This window comes from Pagrus pagrus, assembly GCF_965226575.1.
Source record: "Pagrus pagrus genome assembly, chromosome: 20".
Taxonomy (NCBI): Eukaryota; Metazoa; Chordata; class Actinopteri; order Spariformes; family Sparidae; genus Pagrus; species Pagrus pagrus.
In genome coordinates this window covers 23,138,499-23,165,977 of record NC_140207.1, presented here as the reverse complement: position 1 = coordinate 23,165,977, position 27,479 = coordinate 23,138,499, and the positions used below count along the sequence as shown (strand labels likewise).

The window sequence follows — 27,479 nt, the reverse complement described above, 5'->3', positions numbered from 1 at the left end:
TGCAGCATAAAGCTTAGTTTAAAGGAAATCAAGGCTGCCCTCTAGTGGACAGATGTTGTTCCACCAATGTGACTGTCAGTCTGCACACTCACCACTGACAGATTCTGAGTTGGTTTTGTTCAACATGAGTTGATGACTGCAATCCCACAAAACTATAACGACTATCTTCATTATTATTTTACAACCTTTCTGCTGCCTACCCCTTAATATATAGTGTTATCTCCTGGTCACCTCTCGTCATAGGTTGCATGTCCTCTTTACCCTTCTCAGATTGTTTCATATTTAGCTTTTCTAAATCATCTTACGACCTCGTGCAGGGCTCCTGAATACATGATGCAGCTGAGAAACTTTTCCTATTCTACTAACAGATAAATGTCTGTGTTGCACTTTCAGCCACACCAGAGGGCTCTTCATACTGCACACATCCACATGGCTCATATAGCTCATTCAACTGAGCTACTGGGGCGCCCCATTACAGTATAAATCACTTTGGTGATCGAGACTTGTCCTATAGATTTAAATTCAAAATTGTTCAACACTTTGGTTTTAGACCTGCTAAACTGAAATTGCCATTAGCCTCAGATGGATGTTGTGTTTAGTGATGGTTAGCAAACATTAGTATGCTAACATGCTAAACTAAGATGCGGAACATGGTAAACACTATACCTGCTATTATGAACATGCTGACATTTAGCTTAAAGCAAGAAGAACAAGCCAGTCACCAGAATAATGTTCACAGTGTGTGTTTCTGCAGACCACGATATGTTGAAACCTTACCGTTTTTTTATGTTGTAACAAAATTTTCTATCTTATGTTGTGACAACGCTGTGCTTATGATTTGGTTAGCTTTAAGCACAAAATCAACATGGTTAAGGTTAGGAAAAGATCATGCAGTCACTGGTTTGGCAGACTTCTCACCTGTAGCTCCGCCTCTATCCCGTTTCCTGATAGTGACAGTCAGGTCATCAACATGTGATGTGAACGTGATAAGAAATGTATTGTTGAAATGTCAATACAGTACATATCACACGTACAAATGTGAACGTATCAGTGGTTTGCAGAAACCTAACCACCAACATTATACCCTGCTGATCACTGGCCCCGGACACACTAGCGTGATTTCAAACACAAAAAATAACCCCGTTCTTTATGTAGGCTGAATCATGATGAAACCAAAACGCTTCTCAGATCATGAGGGTTTCGCTAAACCAGTGAGACTGATGTGTGAAAAGAATCAGGACACAGACAAGTTGAAGTTTATTTCAGCACTTTTAATAATTACTCAGAGAGGCACAAATACAATTTACAGGGCTACCCTCCTCTATATGTGCGCCCACAAGTGACTTCCTGTTCCAGCCTGTGAGGCTTGCCGGCTTAGCCAGACAGCAGCGGAAACACAAACAGCTTCATCTCACAACAGTATGCATAAGGAACACACACACTCATACACACAATTCTGCTGGTCCTCTCACTTAGCAGAGGCTTTTTTCCTTTCATGAATCCACATGTAACATCAGTTCTTGAAAGAGAGATGCGATTAAACACGTTTTTACTCCTTCAGCCGAGCCTCAGTGACACCTTGAGGTAGATATCATTCTCCAGTCACCTCAAACATTAGAGCTGTGAAACCCACACACTGCTGACGATCCTATTTTCCTCCTTTTCTTTATATTTAGCATCTTCTCGTTAAGGTTTCATGTATGTTATGTTTTATTCCTGCACAGCTAGCGCTATTCAGCTCAGTAACCAAATTATAAACAAAGAAACTTCTTTAATAATTTATCTTTACAATGTTCAATGTTTCAGACTTCTTAAAACTAGACAATTTTAGGTTTACACAAACATAATTGTTTTATCTTTGGTGGCTAAAATATAAAACTGAATAAGGAAACTGAAATATGAACTTCGTGTAGTGACAGAGATATTTAAACATTTCATTTGTTCCCCTGGTTGCTTCATTCAGTTTCTTAACACTTCTGAGAGGTATCCTGAGGGGTTTTCAGTGTGTTGTACATGTTGTGTTTCTGGTGGGTCGGGACAAAACACAAAACAAGTGCTGCCGTCTTCACACATATACCGCCTCTCTCTGCCTCCTTCCATAAAAATCACACAAAGAAAAATTAACACTTAAAGTAACAGAAGGTCAATGATAATGCAACAAACACCACAGAGACCATAACTATATAACACAGGCATACATTAACAACTGAACAACACAACAAAACACGGATGTTGCATGACTGACAGTCAGAGATCGTCGTTCCCCTGCGAAGAACTACAGGAAAACACGACTCACTGCTTTACAAAATACTGCACAGCTAAATTCAAAAAGAAACTGTGGAGGTACACACGAGGGAAGGTTCAATCTGTCTGCTTCTTTCCTCCGACACAAAGGTCGATGAGGTGTAAAATGGTGAAATGCCCTGGAAAATGCACTATCAGTTGCATTTGCTTGTTTAATCATATGCAGAATTTAAGAAGAATTCTGGCCCTGTTGTAAAATAAAGTTCATTTTATGGGTTTCTGAAGATTAAAGACCGTCAAAGCAGTAGCTACTATATGGCCGTAATAATACTTCCACAGTTTCTTTCATTTTGGCACTTCTTCTCCTACACATGCTCAGAACAAGTCGTCTACTTAGTCTGGGGCGCAAAGCCTAACGAGTTTATGTTTGGTAAAATATTATTAAAAAAAACAATGAAACATGAGTATTACGTAACGTGGAGTTACTTCCTGCATCCTTTTTGTCATGAGCTCATGTGTTAGTATGTCACTCCACTTAAGTCAGAAGGATGTAGTGGTGGATTGACCAGAGCAAAGTGTCACTGTCGGCGAGTATGTGATGAATTAAGTGCTGAAAGATCGGTAGTGCAAAGTCAACAGTGCTGTAACTACGTCCATATGGGAAGAATTAAACTAATTCATGTGTCAATTTGTGCTTTCACATTTTAAAAAGGATACTTTGATAAATGCCAACAATTCTGAAGGCAAATTAAAGATTTAATGTGCGGACCAATTAGCCAGTCTAATATCTGATTAACCTACTGCACGCTGTCAAACAGCCCTTGAATTTTAAAAAAATTTAGTTATTCCTAACTGAGCACTACTTCAGACACCATATATATGTATACATGTGCATTTCATATGTCTTTTATAAAGATTACAAAGGGAGCTAGAACATGAGCTATGGCTATATTTCCCTATTAAAACAATAGTGTTCTGTGAGGGTGGAAACTGTTGACCTGCAAGTATCAGTACCCAACATCACCACCTAAATGAAGGTGATCCAACGTTTGGTGCCTGTGCAGGTCAGAAAGCTCAGAACACTACGACTACAGGTGCTGCTCTACGGTGGAGCTTTCAGCTACAGACGGGCTCTACTGTGCAACCTAACAGGATGTTTCAGCAGCTCCTAATCTGTGGTTGAGACTGAAAGCAGTTTCTTCAAATCTATTTGAAATGAAAACATTACGTACATATGGTGATGCAGACCATACAGATCACCAAACTGTATCTGATTATTAAATATTCAGCATGTGTTATTATGAATGACCTTCCTACACAAAGCCATTCTGTAACTTCCTCTCTGTCCATGTTTTTCTCAGGTCCAGCAAACCTCCAAGAGTCGAGCACACCACACAACATGAAAGACTATGAGGTTCATATCAACAGCACACATTCACTCCTTTGCTTATCTGTACACAGTGAGTGTCAGTAACTTGACAACATCAACACAAGAGGGAAAGAATATGAAAATGTAACAGAACAGAACAATGTTTCCAGAGTTAAATGAACAATATAAAGTGTCTCTATGCTCTATCTTCCATGTGTAGGGGTACAGTGGCCCAGCGTGGACACACACTGTGCTCGTACTCTCAGCCAGTCAACTGATAACTGTTTCCTTCATCCTGAGGGCCTTCAATCACAAGTGGTCCCGCCTTCCAACAACCCCCGCCCCTTCATAAAACCAAATTAGGCTTCTTCCCCCGAAAATGCCCGGTGACTGGTATCCATGGCAACAGCCCATGTGTGCAGGGTGGGGCATGAGAGTTTTTTCTTTAAGAGTAGATAGTAATGACTTCACGGCCACCGCCTCGCACCAGGAGGACGCGGTTCAGACCCTCCAGGAGAACCTCCAGGAACTCCATGTCTGAGACAGCAGTCAAGGTAGAAAACATACACAGACTTAAACAGAGTGCAGTAACACATCATGTCTCTCCTCTCTTCTCTCTTCTACTGCGGCTGTCCATCACAATGAGCTTTTCACTACAGTTACATACACATCAAACGTCACATCACAATAAATAGGAACGGCAGCAATTAAACCTGCAATAACTAATATTTTTGGCCATTTAGGGGCAGTGAAAATCCAGTAGTCATGGAGCTACATAATCATTTAACTGGAGTCTTGTTTGTGTCACCTGGTGACTACAAGTCCAGTACTGACTCTGTTAGAGCTCTGGTTTGGTCTCCACCAACTTCTCAGGGACGTATCATATCCACCATGTTCACCAGCTAATCTGAGCTGTGTCTCACTGCTGCTTGCTGCTGAGCAGGTCAGAGCTTTTAGGAACATTTTTAACTGAAAACAGCTGCTTGATGCTGCTGGAAACTTCTTTTTCTCTGTTGGCTCATCACAACAACAGACCCCTTCTTCACATTGTCATTTGACAGGTAGTTATAATGCAAATATGGATTCCAGCTGCTTTAAGGATACAGTTTTCATCCCCTCCTCTGTTCCTCGGTGGTCCGGGCATGTTGAGCAGAACCAGGTGAGCTCCCTGCGACTTGTTGACCACCACTTCATTCAGCTTGACAGCTGTGTGCATCCGACGAACATTTGACTGGTTCCTAGTTTGACAGGGAGGTCAGAGTGAGAAACAACAGCACTGAAGGAAAACATTAATGACCAGACTAAACTACACTAAACCCTAAATCTCCAATAATATCAAAATCAGAACAGTCATGAAAGGAAGTTGTTTCTAAGACTTGTTCAGTACTTCATCAAATGTATCGCCCTGCAATAAAGACTTTCTTTATGATGGGAGTCTGTAGAGGATTTGATACCAGTAATCCAAGAATCTCCATGACTACAAAAGTCCTTTTTCACAACAGACATTTTTACTCATCACAGCAGAAAAACACAGGTGTTACTAATAACATTAATGTCTCTCTCACCCCATTTACACCTTGTATTAAAATGCGATCTGTATCCAGATAAGTTATCCAGATAATAAACGATTCAATCTTTCCTTGGCATTCACACCTGGTATTTTTATCCCTTCTTATTATCCTCATTTAGATCGGATCTCTGCCCTCAGGAGCAAAGCCTGCCTGTGAGTAATTTCAGGTCACCACAGCCCCAGACTCCCTCAAAAAAATCACAGAGTTTTGTAGGTTGTTGTGTTAGGGGAAACTCAATAAACTTTGTGAGATGCTGTCTCAACAAATTCCTAATTATTTATCCCCTCTTGTAAATTCGGCAAACATAATACATTAAGTTATTCCTCTCTTGCTACCGGTCTGTTCTGTTATAGAGAACTGTACTGCCTAGATAAATTGTATGCATTATTAAAGGCAGATCAGTTGCACAGATGAGTGCAATGAACATAGTTATTTCTTACTGTCATCATTTCCAAGTTTTCCACCCATACTGCTTTATTTTTACAGTTTTGTTGAATAATAACACATCTTTAGGTGCTTACATAGCACAGATCAGACCTGTGATCAGTAATCAGAGATGTCTCTCCTTCAGCCTTCTCACTTACTCACTCTCTAAATTTAAACAACATATATAAAACATTTATGTTCGCTAAAAGCAAATATCTGCATATCTGTTGTATACAGCTGCCAGCACGTTGTACAGATTGCGTTTACACCTGGCTGCTAAGATCTGAACACAATGTGAGCCGGACTACCTTCACATGTGATCAGGCAGATCCAATCACGTCCTGATCAGGTCACATTTTAGCCTTGCATTTACAGTCGTTTTTCCTTTCCTGGATACAGAGCGCATTTTAATGCCAGGTGTACATGGGGTCTCTGTTCTATTCAAGTTTCCCAGTAAGACATGATAGTGTGACAGTGAGCCAGACACACGCTATCACAACCCTGAAACTGAAGCAGCTATATCAATTCAGCCATTATTCATTTTTTTATCCACACCTGTGCTTTACCTCCTGTCACATGTAAAATGTCCTCTGTGTGACAACATGGCAGCACTCCAGGGTAAAATAGGAGCTGCACATTGGAAAGTCCTTCACTAATGCCCTTCACTTTAAAGTAGAAACTCACGGAGAACAAGCTCTCTTATTCAAGAGTCGCCTGTTATGAGGTTAAACAACAGAAAAACTGAAGAAACAAGCTGTTTTTCTGACTTGCTTATGAATGAAAACATCACAAATACACTGTGTACTTCTAGACAAAGAAACCTTATATAACACATAATCATTGTATTAATAACATTCATTTAGTAAAAGCATTCTGTATGTTAGCCTCAAACACAAATGAGAAAACAAAGCATGGTTACGGGACTGAAGCGTATTGAATTCCAAATAAAGAGACAACATTTGAAGACAAAGGGGACATGCAGTATCACACCCTGACCTCCAACATGATCTCATTATCATTATAGCTTAGTTTGTCATAGCCAATTGCACATGCTGTAGTCAAACTAACTGTATCCTGTTTATTAATAGCATCTCTTTAAATGTTGTCTCTTCATCGTCACCTTCACAATGTTAGACCACAAAGCAATAAAGCACATGACGTCAAACTGCCAGAAGCCAAATGACATTAAGGAGAAAAACAAGGCAATTCAACAAAATTCTGCTTTCCATTCTACTGAACAAGAGAAACATCTCTATTGTAATGTCAAGACCAAACGAACAGTTTTGTCTTTGCTAATCACCAAAAGCTCAATGGAAAGCACAAGTTTGCACATGCGTGTACAGAATGTCATGAATGTTACATGCAAATTAAATCAGTAAAGGCTTTTCCATGCTGGAACAGGACGTCCATGCACATTAGGACACAGAAATACACAGAGGTACGAGCACATGAGCTGGAGGACATTGAACAAAGCTACAGTCACCACAGCAGCAGTACACACATACAGCCTAGGGCAAAGAGAATGCGACTTACAGACTCTCCCACTCTCTAGAAGGAGGAAAATGGGACAGAACAACAGAAACAGGCTTAGATGCTTCCTACATCAGCTCTCCAGCTCTCTCCACCACACTGCGTGCGTCCAACTGTCCCAAATGGTGGGTCGTGACACCCTAAAGTGACCCAGGTAAACCCCAGGAGGTGAAACGGGGTTGTTTGATGTAAATGGTGAGGCTTAGTGAAGATTAGCCTTCACTTCTTCCTGTCCTGTGAGACTTTATGATGTGATGACTAATTTAAAGTAAAACCTTTATAAGCCAATAGAAGTAGACTGGGACACACCTGATGATGTCCACACACTGATCATATGGACAGTATGGGATGAGAAGGTGTTAGTCTAAACGGCAATAAGGTGTGCGTATGGTCAGCGTGGTCTGGCCATGCACTAAGACTGAAATGGCTGGAAGTGTACACACATGCGCACACACACCAAATGCAGCCTGAATGCGCACGCCATGCAGACAGTTGTCCCATTTCACCCTGTCAGCCTCATCACTGCTACTGCTACAACTACACATGCTGTCCTCCTGCACTGAGGCTTTGGCACCATCCTGAAGGATTGTCACTATTGCATGAGCTGCACGTTACTCCTCAGATAGTTTGGATATTTTGACATTTAAAACATGGGAAAAGCAATTCAAAATGGTGCAAATGTCTCTCACAAGGCACATGCAACAACAATATGTTATGTACCACCACCTTTACAATATATATCAGTAGCATATACAGTAGACTTTTGGGAATGGATCAGAACTTTTTCTTCTTTTAAGCTCCTAAGGTACAAATGTAAAGGTCGTTTTTTGTTAAAAAATAATAATACTTACGGTTTCATGTTAAACAGGTCGCGCACAGCCACATTAGCGTTGCACTCGCGATTACGATTCCGCTCTGTGAAGAGCTTGTCCTTTGTCCAGGTCATGTGAACCCGCTCAGGCCCACTTTCTGCTTTGTCATTTATGGCGGCGTGAGACGCTGTGTTTCTGTCATGGATGAGCTGGGCCTGGAGAGAAGGGAGAGAGAGAGGTGAGGAAATCGGATATCAACCAGAAGATTTTTAGGGGAGAGACCAGAGGAAACACAATGAACAGAAGACATTTAAACAAGGACACAACAACCAGGATGCTAAGTAAGGAACAAATTGTGAGAGAATGATAAGGAGGGGACGAGGTTTCTGAGTCCGAGATAATACCAGAAAGTCAAAATAAATCTATTAATGGGGGATAACAGGAAGAACAATTGGAGGAGGAAGGTAAGTAAGGTATCAAAAACAGATGAATGATTAATTAAAGTAACAGATTGGCCAGCATGGATAATTACAAAGGGGGACGAAGGGAAACCAAAACATTTCCTTCTACATATTGATAAAAGCTGGGCAAAACCATGCTCAAAAATGGGAATAATACGAACCTGTTCAACACACAAGGATCATAAAGGAGCTAATATACACTGGGCATCAAAACACAATATTTCTCCAGGCAGGCTGAAGGTGCCCCCAAGCAAGGGCTGAAACACAACATGTATGGGTGACTGACAAGAACAGTGCAGTATTGGTGAAAATGATCCAGGCTGGGAAGGTAAGATGTGATGTCAACCAAGTGTTCAAATTGCATACAGGGCCTCCAGAGATTATTGCACATGTACAAAATATGTTATCTTAGCCTATATAAAGCATGTGTAGAAGCATAGGATGCAGGGATAATGCAAGACAGCTTAGCATAGCAGCGTAGGATCAATACACAGCATTATTAGAATAAAGTATCATTTGGTTTCATTATATTTGATGAGGGCTGGGCAATATATCCATATTTTATATATGAGACTATGTATGGTCTTAGATTTTGGACATTGTTATATTGTGATATGACGTGTTGTCTTTTCCTGTTTTAAAGGCTGAAATACAGTAAAGTGATGAATGGTAAATGGAACTGCATTTCTATATTGCATTTTCAGTCTACTTACCATTCATTCCATTCACACACACATTCATACACTGATGGCACAGGCTGCCATGCAAGGTGCCAACTGCTCATCAGGAGCAATTTGGGGTTCAGTATCTTGCTGAAGGACACCTCGAGCTACAGCCGCCCCATGTCATTTTCTGAAATTATCAGCCTGTTCTACTTGTTCTAATACTTGCCTTTAACCAGGTAGTCATTTTATCCATATAACAGATTATTTATCAATCATCACCTCTTAATCGAGGCCAGTCCAAGCATTTATGAAGTGCTTTTGATGATATCTACAAATACTGCGATGTACAGTATATTATGTATCACAACATTGCCAAAAAATATTGTAATATTATTTGAAGGCCTTATCACCCAGCCCCACATTTGAGAATGGCTTTCTTCATTTCTGTTTCTGTGACTGTGCTACAGAATACAAAGCCAACAGTTATATAACCACAGCACAATGCCTTTATTATCATCCGTCATCATCATATTTTGTATGTATGGGTGTTCATTTTCTGGAAGATATCCTGAACACTGGTTACAGGTGTGAGTGTGAGGAGGTGACTGGGGTCAGGACTTTGTTAAAGCTAAACTGAAAAAAGTGGGCCCGGTATTGTCAAGTCAGAACAGTGAGAATAAAAGACTCCTAGGTAAAAAGTACTTGTAAATTGTTCCTGAAGTCTACAGCCTGATAGCAGCCCTGTGAGGCTGTAGTGATCATTTAACAACAGTACAAAATGTGGCTGTTTATCAAACAGACTTTCATCTGGTACACTCTAGTTGCACTGACTCTTTGTCAACATTAGCATTCAGCTCAAAGAACGACTGAGCTGAATTAGATCTGACCTTGCAGTGCAAGTAGATCTCATGACATCAGTTATCAGGACAATTTGCAAAAAGTCAAAGCTTATTTTCAGGTTTCTGAGACAATACTGTCCACTCTTTCCACTCACATTTTGTAGGGGGGTGGGGATGAGGTGGGATTATGGAGGTACTGGGGAGTAATGGGAAGTCAGGCAGCAGTTTCAGGGTGCAGCTGGCTGGTATTCACAAAGCAGCTCTTAATGACAGTAATGCAAAGTAAGTAGCACTGCTGTTGGGCCAGTCTGGACTGGTGGTTAAACTGTGATATACAAGATGGATGCTATCTGTTATCATGAACTGGACTGTTTATAAAGTTGTATTGCCGATGACCTTTCCCAACAGGGCTAATGGCACAGGTTTTACAGAGATACAATAACTAGCTTGTAGTCCTGGGCTGACTACGACTTCACACTGGTGCCTTCTATATACACCAACTGGTTTTATCCAGCTGGAGCTGCACCAGAGCAGCTTTATCCCTGACGTAACTCATCTTTTAAGTACCCTGAACTTGCACTAGCACATAGTGTGAACATGGTATATCAGCCATGACCAGATGCCTTTGATAAGCCCACACTGAGAAGGTTATAAAGCACTATGGATTATCCAGATGATATAACTATTTAGGCCTATCTTATAGAAGCTACAGTAACTCCCACTCTTTTGCAGAGGAGACTTGAAATAAGTGCCAACAGTCACAACAGTAAGTCTCGTCAGCAAATGTGAACATAATTGTTGTATAGTGAGGACAACATAATTTAGACAAAAACTTCAATTACCTACAACTTGATCATTTCCTACATGCTCATAAAAGACAACCTGTTGTTGATTAGATTCTCCGGGTATGCTTACACTTCTACGGAAAACAATTAGGGCCACTGTAAAAGACTTACTTTCTCCGACTTCTGGTTTAAAGTCAGAATTCTGAGAATAACGGTTAGAACTCAGAGTATTGTTTCACAATGGCCCTAATCCTCCTTCGTACACTTCTCTTTGCAAAGGCCAGTCTTTATATAGTTCAGTAACTATGGCCGCATTCAGATTTTAAACTCTAGCAGCATTACTACTCCATCATCCTTCACATATTTACTGTATAGGCATCACATGTCCACACTAGAGAAAAATAGTTTCAAAACGTCTGATGGATTACTTGCACATCTATTTTATTTTAAACCATGCTGATGATAAAAGCCATTGAAAAAGTCAACTGTAGCCAAAGATCCAGCTTTGTGAAGACAGGCCCATGAGTCTAACAATGAGGGACAGTGGGTTGACAAAATCGTCTACCTCATCCTCCTGAGTGTCCTCCATCATTGAGGACTGTTGGCTGTTGTCGGCGCCCTGGGCAGCGCCCTGGTTCTTCCTCCGGATCGAGCTACGCGATTCGTCAGTGATACTCTGAATCTGAGCGGTGTGGTGTGGCCCAGAGAGGTGACGGCAGATGAACAAGGAAAGGGGCCAATTGTCATATTAACGCAGTGGTAGGCCAGATTTGACCAAAATACTATTTAGAGTCAACTATGAAGTCTGTTATTTATAGCAAAATAACTAAAAAGCTTGTTTTATATTCTTTATAATCTGGCCTGTGTGATATTAAAGCTACTTAGTTGGGTTGTGACTAACAGGGAGAAAAATGAATGACATTCTGTAACAATAGATGTCATTTTCCTGAAGATGTTAATGAGCTGATCTTATTAGTGTCTAATCTAAGACACACTATAAAAACAATACATTCTCTTGTGTTGAATTGGAAAGCAGTTAGAGAGACAAAGCGACTGGGAGCGCAAGCTTGTGTTCAGGTAGATGAGGTGTACATTACCTCTCTCTCCCTCTCAGTCCTGGAAAGTTGCATCTGTTTCAGCATCTGAGACCTCTGCTCCATCACCAGCGTCTTCTCATAGGTGAAGGCTGAGATGTCATTATCATGCTGCACAGTGAGGACAGAAACACACTCATCAATACAATATGGAGCAACAGGAAACTTAGCACAAAACCTCTGCCAACACTGTGGAGCCTCCACAGCAGTTTGTTCATTTTGTGTGTTATTCAGGTTTATCTTACTTTTTGGGAACCAAACTAAAGACTTAAGTCCCAGTTACAATAGAAATATCAAAGTGTATTCACTGATCCTATATATACTATGTATACTTCCAGATTTGACCCAAAAATATTGCCAAAAAGATAAAAAGTAAATAAAATATGTAAAACAGTAAATGAATATTGTTAATTTTTAAAACAGTCATGAATGAAATTACAAAACAGGGTTTTGTTGCTTTAAGTATTGGTCAACTGAATGTAGTTAAAGAAGAGTTTTTCTGTTTATTTCTTCGTCTTCCTGATAAACATTCTCGACACATGATGCCACTGTATGAGGGCCCCGTCAGCCTAATTCCAAAGTAGTGGTGCATCACTATCATTGCAGGATGTTACCCAATTCTAGTCTCACCATCTCCACCACTTCCACTTCTGCATCCAGTCGCAGGTGGTAAAGGAACATCTGGAGATCTTTCTTCATTTGGATGCTGTTGTCATCCATCTGGGCCACAGTAAAGATACGCATCTTACACTTCCTCCACACCTGGAGGAGGAGGATACACATTTATTATGGAGGAAAAGAAAAGAAAAAAATGCTGGACCATCAGTCAGAGGTCGATGGATGGATTAGTGTGGTAAACTGAGCGAAGGGGAGGGGGGGCTGAAGTGATGTCATTGTCAAAGATGGGGAATTCATAGATGGTTGATAGGTGAGTCTGACAGCAGGAGTGCACGAATATGAATAGAAGAATGAAAAAAAAAGTGAGAAAAAGAAAATATTTGGAGTAAAGGATGTCTCAGAGGGAGAACCCACACCAACCTTGTGCTGTCGCAGCAGGAAGGGCAGCAGCATCAGCATGCCTCCATCGTGAACCACCCACCACACGTCGATGGTGCCCTCACCCAGGCGGTCCTGGTTGGTGGGAAAACTGTCCACATTCTTAGCCACAAGCAAGGCATGATGGGTCGCTGTGGTCTCCCTCACTGTCTCTGGATGGATAGAGGAAGAGAGGTGTCTGAGCAACATGGTTCATGAATCAGCGTGAGACATCCATTTCAGTGGAAGGACTGCATAAGCAGATATTACACAATGTAAGATGTATCATCGTCACTTCCTATACATTTTTACATACTGTCTGTACAAATATACTGTACAGTATGTACAATTCATTTTGAGCTGTTTCCCTTTCTGTACCTATGAAATTCTTCCATGACTGTGGGTCGTTGGACTGCCTCCAGGTGCCGGGCCAGGCCATTAGGACTGTGTTGTGCTTCATGCCTCCCAGCCCGGCAGACTGGATGAGGTGGGAGAAGCCATCTCTGAGGTTAGAAGACACCACAACATGGCAGAATCCTTTTGTTTTCTCCGTTGACATGGAAGACTTGATGTTCTGGACAGATACAGACAACAAACATGAAGTGTGAAGGAGGTCGGAAGATATATGTTACTGATGAAAAACATGTCTTTTTAAAAAGATGCCCTGTCCAAGGTTCCCTGTTTAGTTCTGGTCGTACTGATGCTGGACTGCGCTTCACCTCTACCTCAAAAATAACATTCAGTGATTTACTCTTTATCTTTTTTTATGAGTGGACACTCTAGGGCATCTTGTTAAATGAATTGATATGTGCAGTTGTACATTTTCTTCTCTTTGTATTGAACGAGTGCTGGCTGTTTTTGTTTGTTTCTTCACTGTTTGGTTTCTTGTCTTATTTTATTCCTTGTACTTGCTTGTCTTAATGTTGTTGTATTAAACATTTGTATAAATAAAATAAAATAAAAATAAATAAATAACATTCAGCGCTCTCATTACTATCCATCCAGAACACTTAATAAAGGTGGGTCTAAACAGTGCCCATGTATACAGCAGTCTGTGTAATCTGAAATTCCGCTTCATGCACGATTGCTTTTGTTGAAAATGTAATCCACAGATTAGAAACGCTTTAGAGGACAGTCAAATCAGGCTGCCAAACACAATCCAATGACTTGCTCTATTTGTCCAGTAGATGGCAGAGTTTATCTACAGTTCAGGTGTTTTCTTTTCTGTAAATCCTGACTGACAAAACAGATCGTGGGCACAGTGGTGAATTCAAACACAGCCCAAAAAGAATGATATCATTTGGTTGATTTTGACTATAATACTTAGCAATGGATGGACGGATAATAACACATTTGATATCTTATCAGCAACTATGCCCACATTTGGTAGAACACGGTCGTATTAAGGTCAACATCTAGATACTAACAATATACAGCACAAGAGCATGTATTTACACTTTGCCTGATGCATCTTCATCATACCTGTTCAGCCCTCTTGGCCTCTGCCTCTTTGGTGAGATAGGTTCCCTCTAAAACATTTCCCACTATTGTGAGGCCTTTCCCTGCCTTCAGCTGAGTGGTTAAGGACAGCAGACGAGGGTGTTTGACTCCTTGATCCGAGTCGACGTTCAGGAGCACCAACACCTGAGGCCTGGATACATGAGGACAAAAGGTGAGGGGGGACAAAGTCAGACTGCACTGATTTGCAAGGTGGAAAAGAGCAGGACAGACGGATCCTTACATCAAAGTTCAAGAAGAGCAACAAATATTTTTGTTTAAAGACACAGCGACAGAATGGTTGTACAAATCAAATTGACTCTAATTTAGGCTCAAATTTTCAAGGCTTATAATGAATAGAGTGTCACAATTCTCCAAATCCATGATTTGATTTCACTTTCGATTTAAAGATCATGATTTGATTCAATTTTCATTTTTTTGCTGCACTGACGGCTGTTCCATTGTTAGATTATTGCAGTGGGTTTTGTAAAGACCAACAGATCATTGGTTCTATGCCCTGTCATTTACATTCTCAAATTTTTCTTTATAAAGACTTTTCAATTTTTCAACAACAGCTTGACTTTACCCTGGGGGATTTTAGCAGGTTAGACAAGTTCAAATAATTTAAATTGTACAGAGTTCAACAAACACACCACCTTTCAGTGAGTCAATAACAAACAACAAAAGAGAAAATTCCGTTTTTCACTAAGTTTGGTTACTCAAATCAGTCTTAAGTAAACCCTCTTCCTAAGCAAATCAATGAAGGATCTCTTAAAAAGGAAATAAACAGTTTCACAGTATTACTGGTTCACACTCAGCCATGCGGGGAGACTCTAATTGAAGTAGAAGCAGCCTTACAGTCCTACACTACAGTACATGTGTTCAACAGAGAAAGATGTATTTGCAAATCACTCCTTATTTTGTGGATATGACTTTAGACAACACAAATAAAAATATACATGTTTATGGAAAGTGACATATTTGTAGATTATGATATAATTTGTGGGTTATAACTATAAAGTGCAACACTGGCATAACAAAGCAGTTACCCTCAATAAGAACCATCTGTATAACTGGAAACATCACATGCCAAGAAAGTAAATGAAACGTGTTTGGTTTTTGTACAGGCGTTCTGCAAGGTCAGCCAGTGTGGGCCTCAGTACAGTATGAGGGCTCGTCAACCTTTTCTGTCAGATTAGATAGAGGACCAAGAGATTAATTCAACGCGCCCTCTGTGTCTATTTCTGTCTCTCTTCAGTCCACTACAGCAGTGACAGATGGCACTGTGTCAACTGTAACTACATCCATATGAAATACACACACACAAAATATACTGTACCTCCAGTTCTTAGTGTGTGGTGGAGCCTCCTCAAGGCGAATGAGGGCGTAGCGTGCAGCGTTGAGGGACAGGCCACGGATGCCGTCTCCCCACTCTTTCTCCGCCCTAAAGCCAGCAATTGATTGACGAAGCACAAAAAAATGAGAACACACACAGACTGATAAAAACTAATGCCAGTGGATGGATCTCAACAGCTCTCATTGTTTTCACACCTGTCTGGTGTGGTTTAAAGGATTTATTGTGTGTTCTGCTGATTTAGTTCAGCTTCTTTGTGGCTGTTAGAACAATTTCTGTGGCAACATTTATCAGTAAAACTACTAGCAGCCTTTTTTTAAGCTCAGGCCTGACAGTAAAAGCTGGATTTGGTATAACTCAAGATATATATAACATTACAAACTTTACAAATTCATTCTTACCCTCTGTATTCAATGTATTTGTAAATGCAGCCAGCAATGGCCATGGCCACAATAGCATAATACCAGGAGGAGATGAACATGAGCGCAAGACACAAGCTCATTCCCAGGAAGGACAGAGCCCTGTAGGAGAGAAAACACACTTTACCACTCTATTCTATAGATGACATGGCCATCACATTCAGCACATTCATGGAAATGTCTTAATGGAATGTAACCAGCTCAGAAAGGACAGCAGAGAAATTATGAAATGATGCTAACAATAGTGCTGATCTGTATTGTCCTCAACCTTTGTAGTGGAAGTAATCTCAGTAAAGGCCATCATCAAACTGAACAGGTGTGGCTGTGGTCTGTGTGTGTGTATGATTCCTGGCATGTTCATAAGGAAAGCCTCAGTCATCTCAACAGTATGTCCCTGACTGGTTTAATACACCTGAGAAACTGTTAAGACTTCAGTTATTTGAGACCTTCAGATACACTCACTATCTGTCAGAGAGGTAATATAGAGAAGGTGTTGCAGAGAGACAATGTACTTGTACGACTGAATCATTCATCACCCACCAGTGGTAGTATTTGAAGCGCGGCCTCCAGTTAGGCGTTCGCAGTAGGGTCTGAACTGCACAGGCCAGGTTGACAAACAGGTAGCACATGAGGAAAAACCTGTGGGAGGAAGACAATAAGTCAATATCTTACACACACTTATTATCTAAATCTCCACTTTATGACCTACTTTAAGAGGCTTTAAGAAGCCAAACACTTGAGGGATTATAGACTTTACCTGCTGATCTGTATTTACGGAAAGAAAGTAAAGCAAAATAAGACTCAGAAAACAGATACTGACATGGAGAGAATCGGAGCCACAGCGTCCAGTGAGGCGATGAGGATGCCAATTTCACAGATCCCAGCAGTCAGCAACAGAGCCCAGGTAGGTTCTCCATTAGCTTTCCCATGACCAAACACCTAACACACACAAACACACAAACACACAAACACACACACACACACACACACACACACACTCAGGTATGAAGTAAATTCATAATGGAAACATGAGGATGAAAACTGTTTTGACTGTACTGGTGTTGACTGCGTGTGCCTAACCTGTAAGAAGGGTACGATGCCATCTCGTGCGATGGCCTGCAACAGCCGAGGGGCGCCAGTCAAACTCTGTAGCCCCGCCCCACAGCAGGAGAAGAATGAGCCAATCACAATGACCCAGGGGGAGGGCCAGGATAGTGTGCCTATAACAAGGTTCCCTTTCACTGAGTCACCAAATCTGCAACGAAAAAACATATTGGACCATAATTAGTTATTCAGCCATATGATATGATACTTTAACATAATGTCAAACAATTTAAAGGATACGTCTGGTGATTTTCTTTTTTTCCCTTATGTCCTCAAATCCCAAATCAACAGTAAATGTAAGAGTATACAGAGTATACACTGATCAGCCATTAAAACATTAATACCACTGACAGGTGATGTGAATAACATTGATCATCTCATCACATTGCGATGTTCTGCTGGGAAACCCTGGGTGCTGGCATTCATGTGAATGCCACTTGACACGCACCACCCATCCAAACACTGTTGTGGACCAAGTTCACCCCCTCATCACAACAACACTACCCGATGGCAGTGGCCCCCCAGCAGGACAATGTGCCCTGACACACTGCAAACACTGCTCAGGAACAGCTCGAGGAACACAATAAAGGGCCCAAGGTGTTGACCGGGCCTCCAAATTCCCCAGATCCCAGTCTGATCGAGCATCTGTAAGATGTGCTGGAGCAGGTCTGATCCATGGAGGCCCCACCCCCCAACATACAGCACCCAGAGGGTCCACTATAAAACGTCCTGGTGCCAGACACCACAGGACACCCTCAGAGGTCTTAAGTCCACGTCTTGACAGGTCAGAGCTGTTTTGGATGCACAAGGGGAACCTTCACAATGTTAGGCAGGTGGTCATTATGTTACGCCTGATCGGTGTTTATTTATGACCTGTTTTAAAATATTTAAATCAATAGCTCTACTTCCTGAGGAGGCTCAGGTACTTTAATTTCTGCAACCGGATGCTGACCGGATTTTGTATATTGTAAATAGTACTTTATTGTTTATTATTGTTTCTATATTTGGCCTTGTATTTTGATAGTATTTGTACTTGAATGTACCTCCACTATGATCTATCTATCTATCTATCTATCTATCTGGAGCGAACAGGCTTTGGGGTTTGACAGGCTGGAGAGATACTAAAGTGTTGAGATATGGACTAAAGAACTGTAGCTTTTGGTCTTTTCATGGGATTTGTTGACACTAACTAAAATAGAAAATAACACCAGCCCCATCCCCTGAAAACTAAATATGTGAAACACAAGTTTCTTTGTATTCACTAAGACAAAATGCCTTTTTACCTTGAGTTAACAAGAGACATTTGTGAATTAAAATATACAATGGGTCTACATGTTTTAATAGAAAGCACACACTGGGTTAAAGTGTACATCTGATGTGTTGTAAAATATCAAAGTTGTTAGTATACTTCAGTACAGAGTTGACATAAAAGATGCCTGTGCAATGACCTTACACACAGCTATGAGCTCCTTATGATATCAGTGTTAAATTATTAACAAGGATCTTCAATGGTTCTCATGACCCAGAAAAAGGATAAAGAAGTGTTTGAGAGGGCACAGTGGTCCATTCACATCTCATGAATGTAAAATACGTGCAAGTGATTTAGTCTGAAATAGATCAAATCTGTGATGAGGGCACTCAGTGACTCAATAATTTTAACTATGTGCCCTCAAGACATGACACTTAAAAAGAGACGAGCAGAAGAAACCTAAATTATTCAAAATGCTTCAAAAGCTTCTAAACTTTTTTAAAAAATGTTCCAAAGTTAAAAGACAAGGTGCTCACTAATGCTTACAAAACTTCCATTTCCGACTATCCACCGGCATGGGCGTGGGTACATACTGGCTGAATTTTCAGTTTTGGACGAATTTTTAATTTAAACTCTTACTTGTCTCGAAGCAGAACTCCCTCAATGCTGGCACCAAAGAGCACAACACAGGTGACGTCTGGGAAGCAATGTTCAGGAGAGTAAATTGAATCCAAAGATCATGTTGCTGTAAAGCTTTAGACTCACTACCCACCATCTAACGAGTGGGTCTAACGAATATTCTTGCCAACATCCTATAAACCTGGTAACTGCTAATACTGATAGATAAATAACCTTGCAGAAATATCCAGCAACATTATATGTATATATCTATATAAGCACTTGAGGGCAGAGCTGACTGAGCTTGAACACTTTGAAAATAGAATATAACATTTTTAATTCTACAGTTGAAGCTGTGTGACTACATTTTCTGGTATCAGTGTCACAAAAAGGTTGAAGGATACAGATGATGGAGGTGGTAGCGATGGCCAATATGGTCCCGATGGGGATGGACTTCTGGGCATCACGCAGGTCACCTGACCTGTTTGAACCGGCCATGATACCTGGAAGGTAGAAACAGAAAATCAAATGTGAAATCTTCAAAACTCTGTGCTCTGCTATTTGAACCATAATGGAAGTCAAAAGCTACTACACATGAACAAGACTTATTCCCACATTATACTGTGTGTGGTGTGTGGCTCTTATCATAATCTCACCAGTGACAGACGGGAAGTAGATGCCGACCAGCAGAGTGAAGAAGGTGGTGATATCGTTGACTACGTAAGGCATGTAGATGTCCGTGGCAGGGTCACTTCCTCCAGAAGACGGCAACTTCTGGTTTTCCACCATCATAGCCAGAGGGCCGTACACTGACCACATGTTTTCTACAGGACACAAGGAAACACAGAAATTAGAATTAAACTTAAACAACACAGGCAGCGCTCTTTACAAATCAGGATGTCAAGCAGCATGTAATTGACCCCAAAGAAAATGTGTCTTCTGTACACAGACTGACAGATTAAACATAAAGACAGAAATTAGAGAAATGCACTGAGAGACAGAACCACAGAAATAAAACAGCCAGAGACAGAAACATGCTTTCAAGAGGTCCATTCAGTTTCATGGACCTGAGTCAATAAAGGAAACTTGACCGATGAGACATGAGACAGTATTCAAGCCATTGGTGACAGAAAAGAAAGTAGACTCTTTCATTTGCAAACACTGGTTGTTTGCAGTCAACAATATTTTTGCGCCATTTTTGCCTTAAACATATAAATGACCAGAATTCAAAAGGTAGCTCTAAAACCATGGGGGGCAGCATAATTGCTTACTGCTGCTCAATATACTGGACTTGCTGCTCTTTGGCTGAAATGACTAACTGCTGTTAGCAAGTAGCTCAGTTAGCCTAGGAGCTAAGAGGCCCTATTAGTTGACTGTATATGACCCGCACCACAACACTGGATAACAGGAGGAGTCAAAGGAAATATGACAGGAATGCATTTGCACTCAAGGTTTGGCGTAAAACTAGTTTGTCATGGCCAGCAGTTACATAACATGAGGAATGTTCTGAGCTGGCACTTTCTGTAATAAAACGTTGCATTTCATGACTTTGTAAATTCTGAAGGAGATGTTGAGTTTCTCACATTGTCCAAGCCCTCCATTTATCTTTTTTTTTAACAAGCACACCACATTAGCACACTGCTACTAAAACCTCCAGAGAAAACTGTGTGTTCCAACCTGAAATGACTCCGCTGGTCAGTCCAGGGATGCCCTGTATGCTGGTCACATTGTTGTTGGTGAAATAGTCGTTGCAGGTGGCATTTAACTCGGGCCCCTCACAGAATAGACTCCACAGCTTGGTGGTGATCGTCAGGTTACCTATAACCTCAGTCTTAAGGCAACTGTCAAAGTTGTTGTTCTGCAGAGTGCGGTTCCCTAACATGCAAACACTGTGTGGGGGAAGACAGGACAAGAGAGAGATCTTGTAAAATTGACACGAGTTTAATGATCTAAACTGGTAAAACATAGTAATAAACACTGAAATGTCATCTTTATTAGTCAATATGGCTGGCTGACAAATCTAGCCTGGTGTCACTTTTGGATCATATTCAAGGTTATTGTTCACTGGACTCACGGAAAGTCTGGTGGCTCAAAGATGGTCTTGATGACTCCAGCATAGATGGAGAGAATGGAAAGAATGACACAGGCCAGGAAGACCAGTGCCAGCTTGTTGACATATTTAACCCCTACAAAGACAACTATGGCCATCAGTGCTAGGCAGCATGTGCCGTAAACACGCATGTTATTGAGCAGGGCATCCACTTCATCCTCCTTTTTCTCTGCCACAAAGATGGCTGCTTTAGGCACGATGTATGTCTGCATGGGGGGAGGGGAGACAGAGAAAATAAGAATCTGCACTTATTATTTGAAGTTTATTAAGTAAAACTTTATAATAACCATCTTTAATAAACAATACATTTATAGTTTTAGTTAATGAATTCATTTAATTAAACTAATTTATTTAAATTTTAGTGAATAGTTATTTCACTGTTAGCAAACAATAAAATGCTTTATTAACCATTTATTAAGCAATTGTAAAGTTTTATAAACACCAGTTGCAACTGTGGTTGATGGTTTAAAAAGCATTTTGTTGTTTGACTGTTTAAACATCATTGATTAACGGTATCAGATCAGTTTTTTTACTGTTAACAGAGTTTCATCCACCATCTGAGTAACATTCACAGGTGGTGGACCTACAGTGACATGGAGCAAACAGCAGAGGATAGCCACTCTACAGAAGCAGTCCACACACAGCGCTCACTCACCAGTAGAATCTCTATAGTACCCAGGATGTACATGGAGCCAGCGAAAGTTGTGCCCAGATAGAAACAGAGACCCACAGCTCCACCAAACTCTGGACCCAGAGATCTGGAAATCATGTAGTACGAGCCTCCAGCTGGGAGACAAAAGGGGGAGCAGAGTGAGAAACTGTTCTATGAGAAAAAAGAAAACTAACTGCTTTTCAGACGTGCAGATTTTCTATTACATAAACGTATAAACACGGAAAAGTGTTTTGATCAAGCCTGAATTTGTCAGTCAACAATATCTGCAACCAATTACCATAAAACCAGCCAACACTTTACACATAAAAATGTGTAACGCTGAAAAATTATTTTATTCAACAACCAATAAAATAGCACCACTCCAGCGGCAGCTAGAGCAGTCACCCTATGAATTGCTGTAACTCCATTTTAACCCCATAACAAGTATTTTGTCTTAATTAATCTTAATTATTAATCTTACCTGGCACAACGCCATTAGTAGCGATTGCACTCATGGATATGGCTGTCAGCATGGTCTGTGGAGAGAAGACATCAAGCAACAACATCAGAATAAACTCAATTTCACACTGATGGCATTCTTTTGAAATAAGAGCTCTTTTAAAAGCCGGTATTTACTGCCATTTAATTGTCAATGCCACAACGCCCAATTAACAATGCCACAAGAGAGTTTGTGATGTAGTTATCACCCATTCAAATGACAATTTACACAAACCTCCTTAATCTCTTTTTCATGCCCACAAGCAAATCAATTTACATTTATTTTCCAGATTTTTCCAACAATAAAAGACATGAAGAGGTTAATCTAGCATTTAGCCTGTTAAAATACTTCTAAGGGGCTTATGGTCTAAATCTTGCGGATCTGTAATGGATCCGAGCTTTTCCGTGAAATCAGTCATTGTGGCGGAGGATATTTACGTCAGCGTGTTACCTAACAGTGCTTCCGGATGAGAGAAAGGGCAGATCAGAGAGAAGGGCAGGGAGACAAGATAAGAGGAACAAAGAAGAGAACAGAAAGAAAGACATGAAAGTTAAAAAGTAAAAGGGTGAAGGAAAGAGAGAAAGGAGAAAGCATGAAGGTGAGAGAAGAGAGGACAAAAGCAAGAGGAGGCTGAGTAGGAAGTGGGAGGGGGGGGCGAGGACAAGGACATGACCAATATAAACCTTGTACTCTTTGCCGGGTGTCCGGTTTAAAGTGGCAGACAAGCTGGAGGAAAGCCAATTAGCTGGCAATTTTACCTCCCGCTTCCTCTGAAATCCTATGCAGCTACGCACAAGCATTCCAGGCAAAAGATGGTACTTACAGGAATATCTTTACTGTTGATTACTACACAGTTCCAATAAGTCATGTGGACACGTCAGCCACCTGCTTTTTAGTAAACTAAGCAGACTTCTAGAAGAAATTCAACCAGAGCCAGAGTTGTAGTCAGCCCTAAACAGGGTGCTTGACTACTAATTGACAAATGCAACCATTTGCAACAGATCTGCACTTACCAAAAATAATTCCACTCAAGTAAACCAATACATTACTGGCTGTATAAGTCATCACCAAAAAAGCTACATTCATTTGCTTATAGGCAAAACTGATTAAATCAAACTGCTTGAAATTTCAAATTAAATACCTTAGATCTGGGTATTTTTCATTAGTGCTTTCGTATACTAACTTCTCTAGTGTGGAGATGATATGGTTAATACATTCACGATAAAGCTGCCTGATATTGGAAAATACTGAGATATTTTGGTTTTATGCCATATATACAGTACAGAGAAATGAAAAAATACCCCCTAATACCTTCAATAGCTCCATCTGGAAAGAATTCTTCATTCTAGAATAATTATAGGTGACTTTGTAGGGGAGTGTATTTCATGGGACAAGCAAAGCCGGCCCCTCTTTGTTTGATCTGAATGATGAATCACTGTTCACTGTGCACACAGAGCCAGAGCCAGCATGTCACTCAGAGTCTCATGTATCCAAGAACCAAATCTGACTAAATTTTGTAATATTAGACAGACGTCTCGTGTAGATTAGTCATAGAAAATGAGAGCTGTGCAAATTTTCCTTTTCCTTGGATCAGGCAGCAAAAGAGTTGTAGCAGGACAAGTTTGAGTTCATCTGCCACACTTGACATTGTGCATCCTGTGATGTGGTTATTGGTGATGAAGCAATATATTGTGCAGCCCTAATTCAAGTATGTTTGAAAAAGTGTATCACTCAAAAAGTGCAGCCATTAAAACTAAGATTCCATCTAGTAAATGCTCACATGTATCTAGTTTTCTATCCCAGAAGCAGAGACACACAAATGTAATCATGACCTCAAGAGTCAAAAAACAATTACACCATTCCTACCACTATTCATTTAAAGCAGTGAATGTAGCGCTGACGTGGAAGCATTTTAGAAATCCAGGTGCTGGTGGTGACCTATAAACACAATGCACCCACTGTGTACATGTTGAGCAACGCACACAATGGAAATATTCTGTATGCAGTGCTGTGTACTGGGCTAATGAGAAAGTGTGTTTTGTACTTGATATGTTAGTGTGAGACCTCTTTGTTTTCATCTGTCCCTCTGCAACAAAATTGATCTTTTATTTTGCAAACAGTGAAAGTACGAAAATGATTTAATCAAATGATATGAGAATAATACAGTAACAACAACTGAACTCTGTTCAGGTTATTTTTAGATATTTCTGGTGTTGGGTCAAGGGCTCACGAAATCTGGCCTATAAACAGTTGGCTGATGTGGAAGCATCAGTTCAAAGTCAGATGTGATCTAAGCAGTGAAAATGAACATTAATCTGTTTGACTAAGCTTGGCTCTCTTATTATGTAACAGCAGCGATGAAGTTGAGGGCAAACCCTCCAAACGCACTAAGCTAGATTGTAATATATAAGTGGTGTCCTCATCTTTCTAGGCCAACAGTTTTCAGAGCTACAGAATCTGATATTAATTCATAGCAGACACAAAGAACTGGGTTATATTTTTTACTGATCATTTACAAAAGAAACATCTTGGAAATAAAATAAATAATAATATAAATAAACATTCAACATTTGTGGCTTTAATTGCTTCATTCAGTCACAAAGGCATGGTCATTTTTTTATACTTCATTCTTTACTTTGCATAATCGGCATTGTCGTCACTTTGCCAGACTCGGCCATAAGTGGAATTGACCGTTACACCATTAAAGCATTCCAATATGAGGCAAAGAGCATTCAACTGAGATAGTACTTGAGGTTTTCGTTTGTACTTTCCCTGATTAAACTGACGTAATCCATTGTCTGCGGTGGGATTGGCAAATATAGCCACTGTGTGGGTGTGCATGTCGCTATGTTTCTGACACTTTGCAGATGGAGGGATTACACGTCAAGCTGCCAGGTACCATTAGAAGCAAGGAACGTATGGGAAATGGAGAGTCACAGCGGCTAAATATAGGAGGGATCAGTGGCCACTAAGTCGACTTGCTGGTCATTCAGTACCGATGTCACTCAAACATTTGAACCAGTCTACTATTAAAAGTTAACAGCATCTGCCCCTAATGTCACCACAACACTCCAGCAGCACATGGACACATATTCCGGTCATGTTCTAATGTATTCATAATGCATTAAAGAGCTTGACGTGTACCTTAAGTTCACTCTTATATATTCTTGCACGTCATTCCTCTAATGGCTTAAACTGTAAAACCTTGATAAAGTACAAATAATATCCATATCAAGAGTCAGATCAGCCAATTTTATCTAACAAACATAAGAGTGGAGGTGCAAATGTTCTAACAAAGAAGGATAAAGCATAGGATCAACTATTCTTGAGGGTTGAGTACTCACACAAGAGCAACACAAGCCGACAATAGCCAGGGACTCCAAGATGCCGGCAGTGCCGACGATCCATGTAAGTCGCAGAAACAGGATGACGCCCAGAATATTCTGGAGGCAGGGGAGGTAGACACCCATGAAGGTCCCCATCTGAGGGCTCTGTAGAGGAGGGGAGGGGATGAAACAGGACAGAAAAGACAATCAATCAAACACAGATTAATGTGTGATTAGTTATAGGAAGGGGAAGGAGGTAGATGGGAGAAGTGAGAATTATGGCAATGCTGGCAACTATGAGCAGCAAAAAAAAACATGGTAGAAGAAGTGCAGAGAGAGAATGGGGGAAAATAAAGGCATATGTTAATGGGAAGTGAGGGGGAGCAACAACTGTCTAAATACGGTAATAAGTACATGGTATGAGACAATTCAGCTAAGACTTCCTCATCCTCATTGCAACACAACAGACAAAGCATGACCATGCAATTACATTATTTAAGTGCTCTTATCTAAGATTACATAAAAACATACTCGTTGAATACAATGCAGTCAGTAACAAGTAACAACACTGCATCCAATCTACATACATACAGTATTTTTATCTGAGACACTGGTGAATATCCTGAATCATTTTCCTATTCTCGATAATGACTTATAAGCTTTGTTTTCACTCATGCAACATTTTATTTTAACCGTCTTTTTGACAGGGCAACATCATAATTGCAAAGCAAAAGCTGCCGCAATGTAAAGATTGCACTTAACGTTCTTCAAAACATGAATAAAGATGTTGTTTGATATAGATTTAAGATTTAAGACTAACATCAGGCAACATTTACATCAGGCAACATTTATATAAACCACTCTAACTGCCCTGTAACCAGCAACAAAATTTGTCGAAAATCCTTCAGTGCCCTCACCCCAAAACATAGCATTCCTTGCAAAAAACGGTAGTTTCGCAACAGCATGTAAGGAGGCTCAGGCAACAGGAACATTCAATTTTTCTGACAAAAAACACGAAAGTTTGAATCGATCACTTCAGATTGACAAGTAGCTACCTTTTCAGCCATGTGTCTCCAAATGTACAGCACAAGTCACACTGGTCCGGACAAAAAGGGGCGACAATGGGGTCAGTCTAATTCTTTAACAAGACGTCCCTGCAAGCCAATGGGAGGTGCCCGAGACTGATTTCCATGCAGGGGACAAGATGGAGCAACTGGCATGGGACTGAAGCTGTGGTCACAGAAGCATGTATGTGCCACATGGCAGCACTGTGGCTACTTTCAATTTTTCTTCTCTAAGAAATTGAAACATGAGTATCGAATGTTTCGAGAGGAGAAACAAGAGCAATTGTGACTGTCGTGCAAGAGCAAGGCTTGGGCTGACTCACAGGAGATAGTAACTGCTGGACTACCAGACTTATGTTTCTTATTACATCTACATAATGGACTTTTAAAGCTGTTCTCTCACTCAATCAACAGGGTCAACAGATAAAGGGTTTAATTGTAGAATATGGCCAGTATTCGCAAGTAGCTCCAAAAACATAGAAGGCAGCATATCACCAGAGTAACTGACAACTGTTGCTCTTTGCTAGCTCTCCTTGGCTGTAGCTAGCTATAGTTAGCTAATTAGCTTATGGCTCAGTCAGCCATGGAGCCAAGAGTTTGCCTGGATGGGGGAGATCACAGTGTACTCACAACAGACAACTCAGCTTAACCAGGTTTAACAGCCTAAGTGAACACGGCAGGAAACCAGGCTATGAGTAAGTATGGAGGTGATTTACAACAGCTCAGAAGAGGCATGAAGCAGCAGAAGACAGAGAG

At 40.6% G+C, this 27,479-nt stretch overlaps 1 protein-coding gene across 3 annotated transcripts in view; it reads right to left on the bottom strand.

Moving 5' to 3' along the window:
- Positions 1 to 1,250: 1,250 nt before the first annotated feature.
- The window catches only part of slc12a7b (solute carrier family 12 member 7b), a 67,175-nt gene continuing 40,946 nt past the window's right edge, over positions 1,251 to 27,479 (bottom strand). For 2 of the 3 annotated variants that reach the window (XM_084339755.1, XM_084339757.1), the window contains exons 4-25: positions 25,678 to 25,824; positions 22,316 to 22,370; positions 21,838 to 21,968; positions 21,147 to 21,388; positions 20,750 to 20,961; positions 19,729 to 19,896; positions 19,477 to 19,575; positions 19,094 to 19,151; positions 17,182 to 17,356; positions 16,922 to 17,040; positions 16,642 to 16,740; positions 16,084 to 16,203; positions 15,668 to 15,772; positions 14,314 to 14,482; positions 13,210 to 13,405; positions 12,835 to 13,004; positions 12,427 to 12,558; positions 11,800 to 11,907; positions 7,992 to 8,167; positions 7,144 to 7,158; positions 4,718 to 4,851; positions 1,251 to 4,150 (exon numbers count right to left, since the gene is read on the bottom strand). In XM_084339755.1, the coding sequence (XP_084195881.1) occupies positions 4,059 to 4,150; positions 4,718 to 4,851; positions 7,144 to 7,158; positions 7,992 to 8,167; positions 11,800 to 11,907; positions 12,427 to 12,558; positions 12,835 to 13,004; positions 13,210 to 13,405; positions 14,314 to 14,482; positions 15,668 to 15,772; positions 16,084 to 16,203; positions 16,642 to 16,740; positions 16,922 to 17,040; positions 17,182 to 17,356; positions 19,094 to 19,151; positions 19,477 to 19,575; positions 19,729 to 19,896; positions 20,750 to 20,961; positions 21,147 to 21,388; positions 21,838 to 21,968; positions 22,316 to 22,370; positions 25,678 to 25,824 (2,922 nt within the window). In that variant the 3' untranslated portion in view covers positions 1,251 to 4,058. The remainder of the gene's footprint in view (positions 4,151 to 4,717; positions 4,852 to 7,143; positions 7,159 to 7,991; positions 8,168 to 11,799; positions 11,908 to 12,426; positions 12,559 to 12,834; positions 13,005 to 13,209; positions 13,406 to 14,313; positions 14,483 to 15,667; positions 15,773 to 16,083; positions 16,204 to 16,641; positions 16,741 to 16,921; positions 17,041 to 17,181; positions 17,357 to 19,093; positions 19,152 to 19,476; positions 19,576 to 19,728; positions 19,897 to 20,749; positions 20,962 to 21,146; positions 21,389 to 21,837; positions 21,969 to 22,315; positions 22,371 to 25,677; positions 25,825 to 27,479) is intronic. The other variant, XM_084339756.1, reaches the window with a different exon arrangement.